Source organism: Puntigrus tetrazona, chromosome 7 (genome assembly GCF_018831695.1).
Source record: "Puntigrus tetrazona isolate hp1 chromosome 7, ASM1883169v1, whole genome shotgun sequence".
NCBI classification, from domain to species: domain Eukaryota; kingdom Metazoa; phylum Chordata; class Actinopteri; order Cypriniformes; family Cyprinidae; genus Puntigrus; species Puntigrus tetrazona.
Window position 1 is genome coordinate 16772879 of NC_056705.1, and position 17529 is coordinate 16790407.

General features: G+C 39.1%; 2 protein-coding genes across 4 annotated transcripts in view; both read right to left on the reverse strand.

Annotated features, from left to right (window-relative positions):
* rorab (RAR-related orphan receptor A, paralog b) overlaps positions 1-13442 on the reverse strand; it is a 32424-nt gene extending 18982 nt beyond the window's left edge. The window contains exon 1 of the mRNA XM_043244319.1: positions 13105-13442. Coding sequence (XP_043100254.1) covers positions 13105-13264 — 160 coding nt within the window. The 5' untranslated portion in view covers positions 13265-13442. The remainder of the gene's footprint in view (positions 1-13104) is intronic.
* Positions 13443-15427: 1985 nt separating this feature from the next.
* Positions 15428-17529, reverse strand: part of vps13c (vacuolar protein sorting 13 homolog C) — a 45045-nt gene continuing 42943 nt past the window's right edge. For all 3 annotated transcript variants that reach the window (XM_043243578.1, XM_043243580.1, XM_043243579.1), the window contains 4 exons: positions 17093-17184; positions 16888-17011; positions 16677-16760; positions 15428-15832 (listed from right to left, as the gene is read on the reverse strand). In XM_043243578.1, the coding sequence (XP_043099513.1) occupies positions 15734-15832; positions 16677-16760; positions 16888-17011; positions 17093-17184 (399 nt within the window). In that variant the 3' untranslated portion in view covers positions 15428-15733. The remainder of the gene's footprint in view (positions 15833-16676; positions 16761-16887; positions 17012-17092; positions 17185-17529) is intronic.

Here is a 17529-nt window from a genome sequence, read left to right on the forward strand (position 1 = left end):
ACTTAGCAGTTTTTACATATCCATTTAATAAATAATTAAACCATTATTTGAAATAAGAAAAGTTGCAATAATAAAAGTTGTAAGAACAATTCATTCACTACTATTATATGTGACAAAAAAACCCCCCCAAAGATTTGCCATATAAAGCAATCATTTACGTTTCTCGATTTATCTTTGGCTGCATTCAAAATTTCCTATTTGGAATATAACGAAAGACATGTAAACATGTACATTTACATGTCAATCGTATTGCTATTGAAATTGTAACATTTTAAATTGGTCCAAACACATCAACAAATGATCGGAGTAAAGATAATTTTGGTGAAACGATCGAGCTTAAAAAAATATATTACAAAAAATATATATACATATTCTTCACTTTGTTACTTATATATTTCTTCTTATTAAGGTTACAAAAAACACAGCAAAGGCATGTTACCGCTATAGAGACGATGATCTAAAATCTCTACTGGTTGACAAATTTTTACTGGTTAATCATCTCTGCCAGTATATCATTACCAGATCTTATGTATTAGTGTATGAAATAAAAAGTAAAACTTGTTTCTCTGGCGTGGTTTAGGCTTGTTGTGATAGATGGCGTTGGCGGTGTAAGCCACAACACCGATTACGTCACTTGCCCACCGTAACAACCACCCCACACTGTTGTTTTGATTTTTTTATGATAATAAAAATCATTTAGTTTAATTTAAAACAACTGCTCATTGCAACAAACGACAGTTGCACATGTTCATGCAGGATTTCAGCAGAGCTGACTGACAAGAAGACTGAGGTGAAAGAGACAAGACGACGATAAAGAGTTTTTAAACGAAATGCAAAAGCACCTGTTAAAATATTTTGGATCAGCCCAATTTTCTTTTTTTTTTTTTTTTAAACAAAACTCAAGCTCGTGGCGAGTTAGCCTTTTAAATTTGACACACTCAGTCAACAAGTGCCGTAACAGACCTAAAAAAATATACACCCTCGCTGAATCGTGAGCCACTTTTCTGCTATATTCACATTTTCATTTGTATGACTGTGTTCTCTGTGTTCGTATGGAAAATATTCAAATCACATCTCAATTTTTGTAGTCAATTTTCTGAAGCCATGAACTATTTTTAAGTAAAAACAAAACAAAACGGGGAATAATGGTGTTCATATATCAGCAATTTACGCACTGTCCCACAACACCATTCAGCAGATGTTGTGGTTTCCTATATATTTACATACACGTTATTAAAGCTACAGATAGTAAGTGCTGATTTAAAGCCATAACTTGACGGTCTAGAGAAAACGGTGAATCAGTCAGTGAAGTGGCAGGTAGAGTTTCACATTTAATCGACTCTCCTGTCCATTTCTCTCTCTTTCACATCCTTCACACCACTCTTTCTTTTGTATTTTTCCATCAGTCTATTTCTGGCTGACAAGCTTACAAGAGATGATGATCGCATTTACGTAATAGGCACACACGAGCGAGCACACACACACACACACACACACACACACACACACACACACACACGGACACACACCCACAGAGATCCAGACAGCACTTACACAAACACTCCCACTGTGCATTACAGCACAGCACTGAGATTATGCCAAATTGGGTTAGTAGAGCAGTACTGGGTTACACAGAACAACAAACACACACTGAGGAGGTACGAGAGGGGAGGAGAAGACAAGAAGAAAGATAAAGGGAGGGGAACGAGTGGTCATGAAGTGGACTGCCAACACCAGCTCAGTTCATTGCTTATGACCAGCTCTGCATGTTAATCTCTGCGAGTAAAAAGCATGTTGATGTGCCCCTGCCGGGCGTAATGAGGGGGCTATCGGCTCCTACTGCGGAGAGGAAAAGAACGGTTATGCACCAAAGGGAGGGAGAGAGCGAGAGATCACATAAAGAGATCATGGAGAGTGTGTGTTAGCAGCAGGATAACGGAGTTTAAACCTCCAAAGGGATTAATAAAATCTGGTTTCCAGGGACTCTGGGATATGTGAATTTAAAGGTTTAACCATGCACAACAGCCAGTGAACCGGAAAATATTTTCCAGTGTTTTTTAGTAGCATCTTTGTCAAAACATTCAGAAGATAAAGTGGGGTTCAAAAGCACAATACCTCTCGTGAAAAATGCTTCTATTTGTATTTTTTATATTAAAAAGAACAACTATTTTCAACATTTTCAAAAAAATGTCTCTTGAGCACCAGGTCAGCGTGATTTCTGAATTAAATTAATTAAAGTGATTTTCAAAAATCCTTAGCATTCAGTTTGTTTCTTTTTTGACAGCTTTACCGACAGCAGCACTCAAGATTAACTCCACGAGTTTTTAATAAAATAAATTTGTAAAAAAAAAATGATCATGTTCTCCGGTATGACTTGAGAATTATCCAAAAGCTAAATGGAAGCAAGAATTCACATGATGAATGTCACAGCTTTGCCTAATTATTGACTCTTCATTTTACGTCAATAATGTTTCGTAACATAAATGTTTACAAATCCTCAAACATCCTGTTTATTTCCAGATTTTAAATTAAATTCGAATCCCATATTTTCCGCATGGTCTCAGACTTTTGGCCCTCACTTTTAGTATATGCCAGAACTAGGAGCAAATGCTGCTCTATCCGTAATCTGTTCATAAAACCATCTGCTAACGTACAGATGCATAGGGTGCAGACGCCAGAATAAATTATTACATAATGTGTTGCTTTTATGAATCACCCACGAGATGTCACTCTCAACGGCACTAAAAGATTTGATCACATTTCACAGCATGAGGAAAAAGGTCACGTCTGCTGTATGAAGACTACCGCCCCCTTATGGCACAGGAAAATAATGCATGTAATCAAAATCTTCAAATCCATTAACTATTGAACCTACTTGAGAGCATCATTATAAATAAACAGCCAAATAAAAGGGAAAACATCAGCATTTGTAGTGTGGTGAAAATGTCTCCTGACGATATACGGGCGAAAAAAATGAGAGAACAGAAGGAGAGGCGGAAATAGCAGAGGCAACTGTGAGATATAGAGAGAGAGAGAGAATAAAATACACTTTGAATGTAGACTTTATATAATCCCAATCACTAAGGATTAGCTTCATCTTACATAAGCCCACGGCTCGGCTCTCTCCTCCCTCCCATCCGGATGCTGCATCTGTCAAATTACTCATTTCAGCCACTGCCAGGTTTCCACTAACAACAAATCCACTAGCATCTCCTCTCCAAATGACCGGCGCTCATGTTTTCACTTGATAGTTCGGACCATATTAAACATTTAATCTCAGTAAAGGTAACTGTCAGAATCCATTTTAAGTCCTGACGTTTGCTCTTTTGCTTAAACAGTGATGTGTACCGACGCACGTTATTAATAGCACCCACACCGTGACACTTTTAGCAGGTAAATAATCATAGTTTGCCGTTTCCCTGACTGAAGGGAAGTGGTGTGACTGAGAGCGGCTAATGCATCTGAGTCACCAAATCTCACACACACACACACACACGCAGGCACACACACTCACGCAGGCACGTACACGTACACGCACACACACACACACGCACACACACACACACACAGCCATAACATTACAATTCAAGCAGACACCTAACAGTGACAGACATGATGATGAAGCATCTTTAAGAGCTGTTCTGCTCAATCGCACTTGGAAGATGTTTATTTGACAAACTAGTCGTTGAAGGTGGAAGCATATGTGTTTATAAGTGCAGCGAAACTGAGACGGAGCTGGTGGAGTCAGTCCTTACCGCTGCTGTGTTTAACAGGATGGAGGATGAGTTTAATGGAAAAATGTAATGGCTTTATTGACGTCATCTCCGCTTTAAAATTCCACATCGGTCTTACTCTGGATGCAGATTTTCCCGGGCCGCAGTCTTACGTCGCTCTCTCACTCTCACGATCTCAAATTCATCAAAGATTGCTCATCAGCACAAAGCCCTCTGCCTTTCATCTAATCCACAACACTACTGCATTGGCATAGGGGTAAGGCATTTTCGTTTAGATGTTATCTCATGGTGCGCTCTCGCTTTTCGTTTATTAACAAAGGCGAATGAAAAGCCTGACAATGGCAAAGACACCTGATGAAACGAGAGACTCGCATACACAACGCCTAGTTTTAACTGATGCGCTGGTCGGGACAACTGGTTTGCCCTGTTTGGATGCGGCCAGAGTCACGCCTAAAACTTTCATTGTGTAATGTACACAGACATACCGCTCTGCTCCATTTCACTCGCATCTTTATTTAGAGAGAAAACTGGAGGGATGCATTAAATTGATAACGTGACAGCAAAGTCGCTACATAGTTAATGTTATAAGTATTTTAAGTAAATGCTGTTATTTTTATATTCATGTAAGAATCCTGAGAAAAACGCATCATGGTTTCAACATAAAATATTAAAAGGCGCCTCTAATCGCCATATTAGAATAATTTCTACAGGATTAATGGCTGCTGAAAATTCTGCTTTGAAATAACAAGAATAAATTACATTTTAAAAAAAGATTTGCATAGAATCAGTCTTTTTAATTTGTAATAATACTTCATAATATTATTGGTTTTTTTTTACTGTGTTTAACACAATTTTTTTCTAGAAGTGCTTTTGTATGTTGATGTCAAACATGCAGTTTTTTTTGTTCCATCTTTAAATATAAAATGTATAAAATATCATTAAGATACTGAACTGTACAGAATACAGCTGAACTGCATTCTGTATTCTCAAATTATTTTTTATAACTGTCTGGTCCAGGTCAAAACATTTCTAAAATCATCTGTTAAAAATGTATTGATTCACTAAATTGCATTACAATATTCTATGTATCAACAGGCTCCTACTTCACTTTATAGTTTGACAACATACATAATTTTCTGAGCAATGACAAAACGAGAAGACGAGAACAGAACATACTGAACATTTATGAAAAGCTGAACTGTTACTTCTCTATGGTCAAAGTGGTTACAGTATAACTTCAACAAGAAGGTCTGTGGTAACAACCCAGAGGATAGCATAAATAACTTCGGATCTGCTACTGTATAAAGCTCTAAGAGATTTAGAGCGTCACATTACTGGTTCACTAAATATTCCTGCTTGACACCGGCCACTTAATTAATCAAGATAAGACGGCCCGTTTTAAAGGGTCTAATTACAAAGTCCTTTAACAACTGATAACAGAGTAAATTACAACACTGATCCCAAGAAGAAAAAAAAACGTCCCAGCTTTATGAAATACCAGTTGTTCTCTCATTATACTGTACCTTGGATACAGCACATGGCATACCAGCTTATTTGCAGATGTGCTGCGTCAGGGCAGCTGAACCACCTGCCTTTACCAGTGGGAGAACTGTCACTGAAGACAAATAGCCTGGGCTCAATCCAGTAGCCTAATGAATGAGATGTTTACTCTTATATGGCAGAGGCCAAACATAATGGCCAAATGGCCTATTCAGTAAGATGAGAAATAAAAAAAAAAAGACTTCACTTGAATAAGACGGCATGTGTAATTACTCAAAAAGGTCAGATTATCACAGCTAACAACTGATTGCGTGTAGAAGTTTGTGTGGTTATCCCTGACGGAATTTATGCTTACCAAATTATTAATTAATAACATTTAGCAGGCCTGCATGCGCACATTTTCAAATGAAGTGTGAGATGATAACTACGTTGTGTGTACTTGAAACTTTTAGACCATGTGAAATTAAATAGGCTGTAATACAAAAATGATCTCTGGTTAACAACGGTTTTAATACTGTTAAATGTTTATTCACGAAACATCAGTGTTTACAGCTTTTGACGTTTTTGTCAAATGAAAAAAATTCTGATAAAATACAGCTAAACCTGAAACAAAAACAGGTCACCTTAAAAAGATCAGGCTTTACTACATTTTATAGAACAATGACTACTCTGGTGAAAATGCGCATCCATCAAAATGATGGATCATCTAACTTTAAAACTGAAATTGTGAAATAGTCTGGATTTGGCCTGTGGGCTACCATTCCAACATAAAGCATATACTGTGCATTACTTTGAACACAAACACTAAGCTAGTTCTGTATTCTGAACATAGACTAAAGGCCCGTTCACACCAAGAATAATTATTAATATAATTATAAAGACAACTACATTAACGTCCACACCAGTGAATGATTACATCTGTTTACTTTAAAGTCTCAAGCTTGCTATAGCAGGATGGATTCTGATTGGCTGTCGATGTTTGTATAATCCGTTCTGAAAGTGATTTCTGATCGATTTTTACAAATCGGTCTTTACAGTTATCATCCTTGGTGTGAGTGGGCCTCTAGCTCAAACAGCAAAACTTGGCGCTAGCAACAACCCGAGGTCATGGGTTCAATTCTCAGAGATAAATCGTATGTAATGTTTGTCGCTTTGGACAAAAGCGTCCGTAAAACCCATTAAGCGCTGCCCTTGTGCAGGTATCACAGGCTGCACTAAAAGAAAACCGGACGCATCCTGAATGTTTATTTCACTCACTTCTCTGTGTTGAATTAACAATGTGCTGTTTGAGATTATGGTTTGTCTGCCAGCTGCTGTGACATCATTCAACAAAAGTGTAACTTTCTGCCAATGCCACGAATCATCCTTCCATCCAGGAATGTGTGCGTGTTTCTCCAGCTGCACAAGAGAAAGGAAGATGTTTTGTCCAGCCTGCCTGACATGACACTTTGACAAATGATAGAGAGATTATCGCACTGTTTAGACTGGAACGCAGCTCACTGGAAAACAGGATTCAACACATAACATCTTCTCTCGGAAGGTCAGCGCGAGTACTGACGATTTCTCAAATTAAAGAGAGATTGGATGCTTCAACTAAACTCAAGCACTAAAGCTTCTGTCGCAAGAACGTTGTGAACATCGTAAGCGATGATGAAATGGTCATTCCTGGAGAGAAAAGGACTACAAAAACAACAGGGATGTACAAAACGGCATATTTTCAAAGCTGACAGTCCAGTTCACCGAACGACTAGTAGAATAACCTCTCGAGTTGCAGGAAAAACTACAATATGTGCAAAACAACCTATTTTTGACTAGCCTGTGTGTTCGGCTGACCAACAAGTTGACTAATAAGTCCCAGTATAATCAGGTTGGTTCTTGGCCATATTTGTAATGCTTATAGACAGCGATTTCAACCAAACCAAATCAATGGGTAAACACCGAAACCACAAATAATTGCTTAGCGAACACGCACTAATATAACATATTTCAAAACAGCAGCAAAATCTGACACAAACTTTTCCATAACTGGTGTTTCTATGTTCAAATAGCATTAGTAAGTATATATTTCATGTTGGTCCAGCCAATAACAAGTACGTTTCCAATGCGCATCTCAGGACACTGGCTGTTTCTATGGGAACTGGAGTTTCTAACGGCAGCTGCAGTAATGCGATGACTTTACCAACTGGTGATTGTCTCTTTTATTTATTTGGAAGGCAGGGCCCATTCCACCATATTAAACTTTCTCTCATTCGTAGTAACATGAGGGAACCATCTTAAAATGCTATGCCAAAACTATGTCAAGGCATCTTTATTTTTATAGCGCTTTATAAAACAGAGGTTGTTTCAAAACAGCTCCGGAGTAGTAAACAGGAAAGTAACAGAATCAATGATGCAAATTTTTTAAACGAAGCAAGTCTAAAATTCTGCTATAAAGCAGCTGCAGCAAGACAACAGTGTCATTATTCAGCTTCAGTTGAGTTTAGTTCAATAACTGTGTGATGTTCATTCACTACAATTAGCCCTTGTGAGGGACCCCTCACTAATATATAAACGGCTAAATTTTTTGATTCACAAAGAAAGGCAATTGATAATGTAAGAAAAGTATGCTTTTATTTGTTCATATAATTAAATAATTGGCTTAGTCTACGTTTTATGACTGTACTAAGGCTGGGTAAACGCCACAAGATAATCGGGCTTATTTTGGGTTGGGGGGGTCCGAAAACAAACACGCGTAAGATTATCACTGGGGATTATCACGTGAAACAAAACAATATCAAATAAGAAAGTGAGCTGACAGAAGACAGACGCATAATAACAAGCAAAGTCACAGCGCAGCACAAAAGGATTGGGACAGCAGAGAATCAGGATCAGCTTGTCGATTTGTAGCAACAGGGCTTTTATAAGATGTGACCTGGAAAACATATTTGTTCTCACGTCTCGAGAGATTTTGCCAAAGTTCCCGTGTTCACAGTCAAGGACTCTGGATGAAAATCTGTCTGTGTGTGGTGTGCCGTCTTCGTCACATTGTGGCACACCACACACTAAGACCAAAATGGTGAAATCTAGAATATTTTTTCCTCATGATTGTGGTCTCTCTCATTTTGAAATCTTTAAAGATTAAAAAATCTTTTAGTGTGTACCCAAAAAAATGTTTCATATTTTTTTTTTTTTTTACAAACTATTAGTGGAAGATGTTTAAACAGAGGTAGATGTATAAATATTCTGAATCCAGCTTGCAAATTTATTATGTTAAAAACTAGGGCTGTCAGTATAATAAAATTATTTCACTCAATTACAATAAAAAATTATTTACCCTTTGCCATAACGCCAAATCTGCCATTTTGTCCAACAAACAAATCAGAAAGGAGAGAAGATTAATAGTGGTGAACTTTTAACTTAAATTTTTTTTAATTGGTGTGTTGATATCATTTCAGGTTATAAAAAGGTACTGGTTAATTTATTACCTGCTATACTAATAAAGAGAAACAGATGATTGGTTCATGTACAGAAGTGATGCACTATAGTGATCTGTCACGATACATTAAAGAAACACAAAACAGAATTTATTGTTTGAATTTCTTACAAAAATCACAAAAGATGGACTTTGTTTCATACCTAAAGTATCCTGCTCAGTCTCGTCTGTCTTGTCCTCTTTGCTTTTGCAATGTATTTTTCACTGTGTGAGAACATGATGTGTGATGTGAGAGCGCCATGGCTTGCTGGATGTAGCAACTAAGTGGTGTGGGTCTTTCTGAAGGGTCAATTTCATGGTTTTCGACTTCATATGGTCTTTAGAAACCAGGACCCCAGAGATAGCCAGCCTGACTAACCAATTAACTCCACTCCTGCAGAGCGCAAGCCGCAACTTTTTGACCTACCAATCATTGATTCTCTTACACAATATAACAGAATGATTCATGAGAAACCTGTGAGGTGGAACTGCTCTGAATGTAAACAATCTAGTAGCTTTCTGGTACATGCTGCAGGGGAAACATGAGGCCATGTGGCAAGACTCGAACCACGGTTACAGCCCAGCGGGGAGTACACAGAGTACAGTGCAGAGTATTCAGATACTCACCCCCCTTTCTTCTGGATTCTCACCGAGCAAGAAGGTAAAAAACATTCTAGCAAATGTCATCTTAACTACGTGTTCCCCTCTGACTAAGTATAAGTGGTTTACAAGGAGTCATTTTCAGCTCCGGTATAGAGATATTTCACTTTGCTGTAAAGGGGTAAAGACAGCAAAATATTTAATTCTGTATTTGGCATTTCAAACTAAATACAAAACCTTGGACAGAAATGGAGCTTTACATGACAAATGGACGATTTCCTGGAACAACTGACTTTGGTAAACGAGTGTAAAGTGAGATTCCAAACATGAGAGTGTATCATGTAATCAAATATTCCACCAGATGGACAACGCATTTCTCCTCTACCTAAAAGCAGGAGTTAATGATTCGTATCTACTCGAGAGCTTGTCTTCATATCAACAGCTCCTCAACAACCGCATTTACAATCAATGCAATGTTCTGTACTTTTGAACCATCTAAATCCACCGCAATTCTCAGGTTACCGTGAGGCCTGGTAGCAAAAGTCAATTAGCCCAGAGTGAGTGATCCTACATAACCCCGTGTTTGATGCGCACGCCTCCTCTCACAACACGACACGCTATGGCCATTTTGCAACTGCTTTGGAGGGTGTGTAAAGTACTTCGCCTGGCAGCATTAGATGGGGCGCACCTGTAGCCAATTATGCCTGTCGCCGCTGCAATAACACTCATCGCAACTCAAAAAGCCAGGCTAGGATGTTTGCTCTCTTTCTGTGAGTGTTTCCTAGTGTGTGTTCATTTTTCTGTGTTTCTCCACAACTCCAGACAAGACTTCATCAAAACGTCTAAAACGCTGATTGCATCGACACTGGAAACTTTGCTCAAATTCCCCTCACTTGCTGATTCATTCTACTGGAAACACACATATCCCAAAACACGCATCCTAATTCAGTCATATTCAATTTAAAAATGCAAGCCTTTTAATAGCAGTCACCAGATGCCAACTTTTCAATGGAAAGTTGTCCACGATTGATATCTAAAGAGCAAGGTGGTCAATATATTCATGTGCATAAAATTGCTGAAGATATTGCTTATTGTTCCTGCAGTGTCGTAATCATCATAATTATTAGATGACAACCCGGGACGTCCTACTCAGAGCTTATGCTCTCAGACTCATAATTATGAGTTTCTATAGCAACACTATTAATGCCAAAATTACTGTGTTATTTGGTAATTTAAGAAAAAAGTACATAAACATCCATTATGCAAATACCTTTTGGCGATTTTTTTTTTATTAGGACATGAATTATTCAACCGTGCTATTTACATAAGTATTGTTTGCTTTTCATTTATTATGATACTATTCTTGAATTTTTAATTTAACAATACTACAAGAAATATTTAATAGACATTTTACAAAACAGCAGCTTCACTACATTTTACTGCTGAAGCTGCTGCTATTTTAAATGCTGCTGCACTGTTGCAGTGGTTAACTGGTACAAATCAGAGCTTTCATGAATCCTGAAAGTTGTAAATACACATTTCACAAGTATGTGAACCCTTTTTACACGTACAAATCTCAAGTCATGGTAATTCTGGAAGGGTGTGAGCACACCTTAATATTACTCCGAACGGCCACTTCTAATTCAAGTGGACATTCACCATTTTGTCTGCTTGGACATATCTAACACAGCTCTTTCCTCATTTATTTTTGCATCTGAGCTGTGAGTCAGGCACAGTCTTACGGCCCACTGCACAATAGCCTCAAGTGGACATAAGATGCTCAGCGATGGCCTTGCACATTTTTGGCTGAGTGCTAGTGTGTAGCCACTTGTCCACCCTGAGGCCCACCACCTCCACTGGAGTGAAGAATTCGTGGAAACACAGAGTTATGTAACTAGCATCAGCTTGGGTAGGTAGTCCCTGGACTTGTGTAAAATACGGAGCTTTTAGAGAGGCTGCTGAGAGGAAACTGCTGCTGAGGATGAAAAAAGAAAAAACTCCTTAAAGAGATAGTTCAACCAAAAAAACGACAAAGTGACAAACACACATGAAAAAGTTTTTTCATAAATGCTGAAGAACGCAAGTCATGCAGGGCGATTATATAATAACAGAATTTCCATTGTTCGTGCTGGGTGTGGGAGTTGCGATGCAATTAGTTGCGAATAATAACGAATAATCTTTGCTCCTATATTGTGATGCACATCCGAGTTAACACAGGTTATTTAAAAAAATGTAGGGCGGGGACTTTTTCGATCAGTTGTTTGTTGATTAGATAGCGTCAAATGTGAATGCCATCTTGAAAAATAACTTTAATAGGAAACAGTCGTGAATGAATAATACGCAAGTTCAGGTAGTCTTTTACTTCCATGCTGACTTTATTGGTCTTCGTGGTGTTTCATAACACCTAACGTAGCGATTACAGCGTCTGAATGAACAGTTTGACCGTCCAAATGATTTCTAAATCACTCCTGTTTGCCGTAATGTAACCCTCAGCCGGCGTAAAATACGTATACACGTTTTCTTTGTTGCGCACTGTAAAATTACTCCGACCACGGGCGAATCTTTTGGACAACCCTCGGGGAAAGTTATCTTAACTAAGCAAGGGAATTTGAGAATATAGGTTAGCGGGTTAGGAGTGTCAGACCCCTTTTCCGAGTCCAAAATGAAACTCCTTCCGCGGCCGGATCCATAAACGTACCTGCCTCCGTCCTCTGGTTATGTAACAGAGCAACTAGACAAGCGTGTCCGCAAAGAAAAAACGGAACAACCGTGTCAACACTCGGGGAAAATAACGCCCTGCATTAAAAACCGCAGTAGTCATGACATAAAACCCCATTTGTTTACACGAGCAGTAAAGACGTGAAAATATCCCTTCATATCCTCTCCTTCTGTGTGTATGTGTGTGTGTGTGTGTGTGTGTGTGTGTGACTTAACCTGTTACATAACAGCTCCCCACACGCGCGCGCGCGCGCAAGCACAGCGCAACGCCTGCCAGACACAGGGGCGGCGTCTCAATACCAACTAAGCAGCCTATGTAGACAGCATCCGAAGACTACATACTCGCACACAGTGCCCAAAAAATGCTGCATAGGCAGGCAGCTCAAGTAGGTTTTGAGGCACAGCCGCAGACATGACTGCCAAAGCCAAGCAGACCTGAAATCTGCTCTGACTAAACTGTGTCAACTATGATAGTCTACCGAATGACACATTAACCGATATTTCTTTGACTTATTTCTCCAAATCGGAGATACAAAAGGGGTGTGGCTGTCCCATGAAAAGCAAACGGCTTTGTGCTCATTTACACACTGTGAAATCACCACTTTGCTATGCAAATGTCTCGTCTGCGCTTTGTGCACCGACATGCGTTGCATTTAAGTGTGTATTATTAGTAATACTGAAATAAGGACACGTCGGCCGGTTTTACGTCTATCGACGTACAAACACAAGCAGAGCAGGAGTGAATAAAGCTACGACAGTCGTGAAAAACGACAACACTTCTTCATTAACCGCCAAACAGCACGCGAGCAATAGATCAGAAATGACAGGTAGCCAGTGACCAGGAATGTTTGAGCTCGTCTTTAAATGTTTATATTAGCAGTTAATTTGCACTAAGCGTGCATGTGCTTCCACCGGGCCTCCATGCATGTAAAATAACCTGATGTTTAATCTGTTTAAACCATTACAAATTCAGCGCTAATATGAAACTGGTCACACGCAGGGGCTGAAGTTCAAGATTAGGCTCAAATTTGATCTCCGCGAACTCGATTAAGCTGGAAAATATTTCACAAGCAAGTTTGGGTTCCGTTCCTCCAGCCTTACCCTTGTTGGTACTTGAGCAACTGTGCCGCCGAACTGGTGCTGGTTTGTCGGGCTCAGCCTTGCTGTCCAGTTTCACCGGGCTGTCCTCCACCGAAGCGTCCGCTTCAGAAGCGCTCTTCCGCGGCGACGCGACGGACTCTGGCGGAGACTCCATGTTCATCTGCGGGGTTCAGTCACTGATACAACGGGATCGCTTTGTCAAAAAGCTCGGGTTCGTTTTACATCGTCTTTTGGTGCGGATTGCACCTGAGCGTGTGACAGATCTGTTAGTGTTCATGGGAGCGGGTGTGGCCCTTCTGTCCACAGACAGCGCTGTTGAGCGCGAGACACGGTCACGCCGAACATACACTGACATGCTCTAAACATTCCAGCAAAACCATATGTGGCACATTTTCAGTAGGTTTTTATAAGCATGGGTGTTTATTGTAGTTGCCTGCATCGCGGATTAGTTGGCAGCAGCCGTGATTCAGCTAATACCAATGTAAATGTAGCCTAATGCGGAAACTAAATGCAATTCGCCTGTAAAATAAACCCATCAAATTTAATTTGCACCTCTCTTGGTAGCAAAAGGAGAAATCCCAGTTGCTATTGATTACAGTAAACTCCAACCTCTATTTCGAATTCATAGATATGCTTTGTTGACAATAACATCTATTGCAATTAATCTTACCTAATGGCTTAACGAGTCGGTGAGTTGAGAACTTTTAATCGCCGTGATTCGCCTATAAAGAACCGCTTGTACAGACCCGGCGAGGTTCGGAAACAAAACATCAGACTATAGGCATATAGAATCAAACATCAATTTTGTAAACCCGTTCAACCGGTTCATTAAAAGATTCGACTCAATAGAATTATTTGTTCATCGGTGCACTTTAATGTTTGGTAGGTGGACAATTGAGTGGGTAAGGTACGTCGTTGATATCTGAGCTATAGGTTTAGGGTATTTTTTTGAGAATAACAATGTAACAATTCATCTGCATTGTCCAGTCCTTTGTCCTAAGATACAGTATGTTTTTAACAAATGCACGCATTTTCTCAGTAACCTAAAGGTTATCTCGTCCTCCTCTCTCTCTCTCTCTCGCTGACACACACACACACACACACACACACACTCAGCATGCTTGACATGTGATGCGCGAACATGCTGCTGACGTACTTCCGCTAAATGCCGTTCCAGACCTTTCAAGTTCATATTGCCGTGTATGAAGTTTATCGTATCGCTAGACTCATAAAAAAACGAAACACCAGATTCAGGAAGAGGCCAAACATTTATTTGGTGTCCTGCCGCTGACCGTCTTGTCACGTTTTTAAAACAGTATTTTAGAACTGCAACCTTTACAGACAACGTCCCTACCAGCATAAAACATAGAATTGCAAGATCAATAGTTCTCAAGATCTGTAGGTTTATGTAACGTTTTCAATGGATTGCTCTATAGGTCCTTTTAATTGACAAAACAAAGGGTACAAAAAGAAATTTTTTTTTTTTTAATCTATTTTGATTTTCTAAAGTGTGATCAAGGTGCATTTAAAGTGCAATACTATAGTTTTACTTACAGTGGCATGACGGTTTTCACAAGAGTTCAGTCATGAGACTGATCTTAGATTAGATACTGCAGTTTTACTGCTCTTCATTGACGTATGAGGCTGTGATCACAGTTACAGCACACTGAATGTTTCTGAACACAGCTTTTATCTAGAGGCAGATGAGATTGGGAAATTCTTATATAACACTTGACATTCCTAGTGTTTGCATTGGATTAGTGGAGATTATTTATGACATTTGGTGACTTTAGCTGTTACATCTGTCTACACACAGTGGTATTGACCTATGGGTGTATGTCGGGTCAACTGATGGATAGGAAATAAGAGGACATGGAAAGACCCACAGCAAAGGGCATGGGATAGCCAACCTCTCCTTTCCTGTCCACACCAGGCCAATAGGGGTCATTTGCACCCACATACAGGAAGCCCAGTTACTTAGCAACATGGAGAGGATCCATTGCCAGGTGCTTTGACATTACATTCACTGTACATCATTGTGGGAAAACTGTGGAACATGGCGCGATCTTTCCTTGTCATGTAGGCACTGTTTAATCATGTCTTGGTTACTTCCAAAATAAACAAGTAACCATGAGAGGTAAAGCTAAGCTCATATAATTGCAGGTGTGGTCTGCCATTTTAACAAATCGCGGAACAGCAGTAACACAGACAGCACTTTTTTACTACATAGTCATAATACACCATGCCTTCGAGGGAAGCGCAAGGGACAAGAGATGCATGTGCGTGTCTGTAAAACAACACAAAAGAGATCAAAACATTGTAATATTATCATTTTTTAAAGTTATATTTAGTGTATTACACGTGTTATTGGTGAGTAAAACCTTTTTTAACAGGATCTGACATTAAGTGAGTTTAAAATGGACGAGCCTCACTTTGCACATAATAGTTGTACACCGAAGTGATGTATTTTTTTATAGCAAGTGCAAAATAGTCTAACAAAATAATTAACAATTAACACAACAATGTCTTTCGTTTCCTCTCATCATTAAGACCTATCTGAAGCAAGCATGACAACAAAAAGAAAAGTGCTTAAACATAAACCGAGGAGACGTAGGCACGACTGACTCATTTAAAAGTTGCCCGTTTTGATGAAGCGCTGTGATTTCTGCCGTGCCATCTGATATTGCTTGCGTGCAGACCGGGCACTGTCGATTCCTTCTCGCAGCCTCTGTGGAGCGCGAAGCAGAAGAGGTCAAAGAGGCCAAAGCAGTCATCGATAGCTACGCATTTCACTGAGTGTAAAGGCATGCAAGCGCAGAAAGAGATCAGACTAGTGCAACCGGTGTAACTTGCTTAATCACAACTTGACATCTGTAAAATAACTAGCAAAATACAAAATGCCCGGTGTCGTATTCAACAACTGACATTATGCTTGCCAGGTAAGGAAATTACATTCACTGCAGGAATAGCTTACACAAAAAATAAAAATGAACTGACGGTTTACTTACCCTAAGGCCATTCGGGATCTATATGAATTTGTTTCTTTACCGAAACCGGTTTGGAAAAAAAAACCCATCGTTACATAATTTACTAACCAATGGGTCCTTTGAATGGGTGCCATCAGAATGAGAGCCATCCAACTTAAAAACAACAAAATAATCCAGAATTCTCTATGATGGCCCACATTCAGTGCAGAGGATCCGTTGTTAAGTAAGTGATGTAATGATATATTTCCAGTGTTTCCCCTGCCGTTATAGTAGGGGTGTAGTATGTCACAAAACGACTGTTTAAAAATGAATATTAATGAATGTTTTGTTTACTCCATTAACGTCTGCCATCTCACTAACGAGGACATAATTAGTCCACGTTAGTCCAACTTTTAATTTTGAATAAAAAAATATTTCAACAATTAAAAAGGAATCCAGAAAAACTGCTCCAATGAAGAAACAAAATCATTTATATAATAGATAGCCTAAGGGTGAACACATTTTTCTGACAGTAAACAAATTTTCAAGCAGCAGTTTTAAGTTTTACACACACAAAAAAAACGAAAACACATCTGTGATGTTTACCTCAGCCATGCCAGCATGTCTCATGTGCATCACTTTCACTAGCGTCTGTCCGTCCTTCCTAATGAGGTTCAATTTGTTCTGTTCCTGCACCAACATCCAGATTGTTGTCATGCAATGTTAATTAGCTGATCGTGACTTTATCAGTATGTTTTAAATGACACACTTATCAATGTGCTGTTAGGAAGGCTGTCAAAGAAAGCCATTTAAGTACCCGGTAATATATCTTCAAATCTCCTCCTTCTGTGCTTGGAGGCCTTTGAAAATTCTCAAATTGACATTCCCATTCTTTGTTGAAATGTCCAATTACATCAATCTCCTTCACAGACATCACTCTCCTGCGTGATACATAAAATAAATAAAAAAGAGAAAACTGGCAAAATGCCAGCGTTTCATCATTTTTTCTGTCGTTGGAATACCTGTTGGTGATAATAATGTTTGTTTTTCTGTGCCCTGGGTATTCATAGTGTTCTCTGAAGATCTCTCCATCCAACTGTTTAATCTCAGACCTCTGAAAAACATACAAACTCATACAGCACAACATACGAAATATAGCACACACCGCTGCGGTGGCTGTACACGAATACCCTTTCAGCAAAAACAAAAACAAAATCATAAATCATCCAAAAATGCTGATCATTGAAAGGGGAGTATTGATTTATTCCAGATTATTTGGGTCAAATCACACGATTCAAGCAGTTAATACAATTACAACACAGTAAAGCCACATCAAACAATTACATGACAATTATGAACCACATGTGTTATATATAGATAGAGTATAAAGTATATAGGAAAATACATCAGACATTAACTTCAACATGCACTGTAAAATTGCCCATTTAGTGCATGTAAA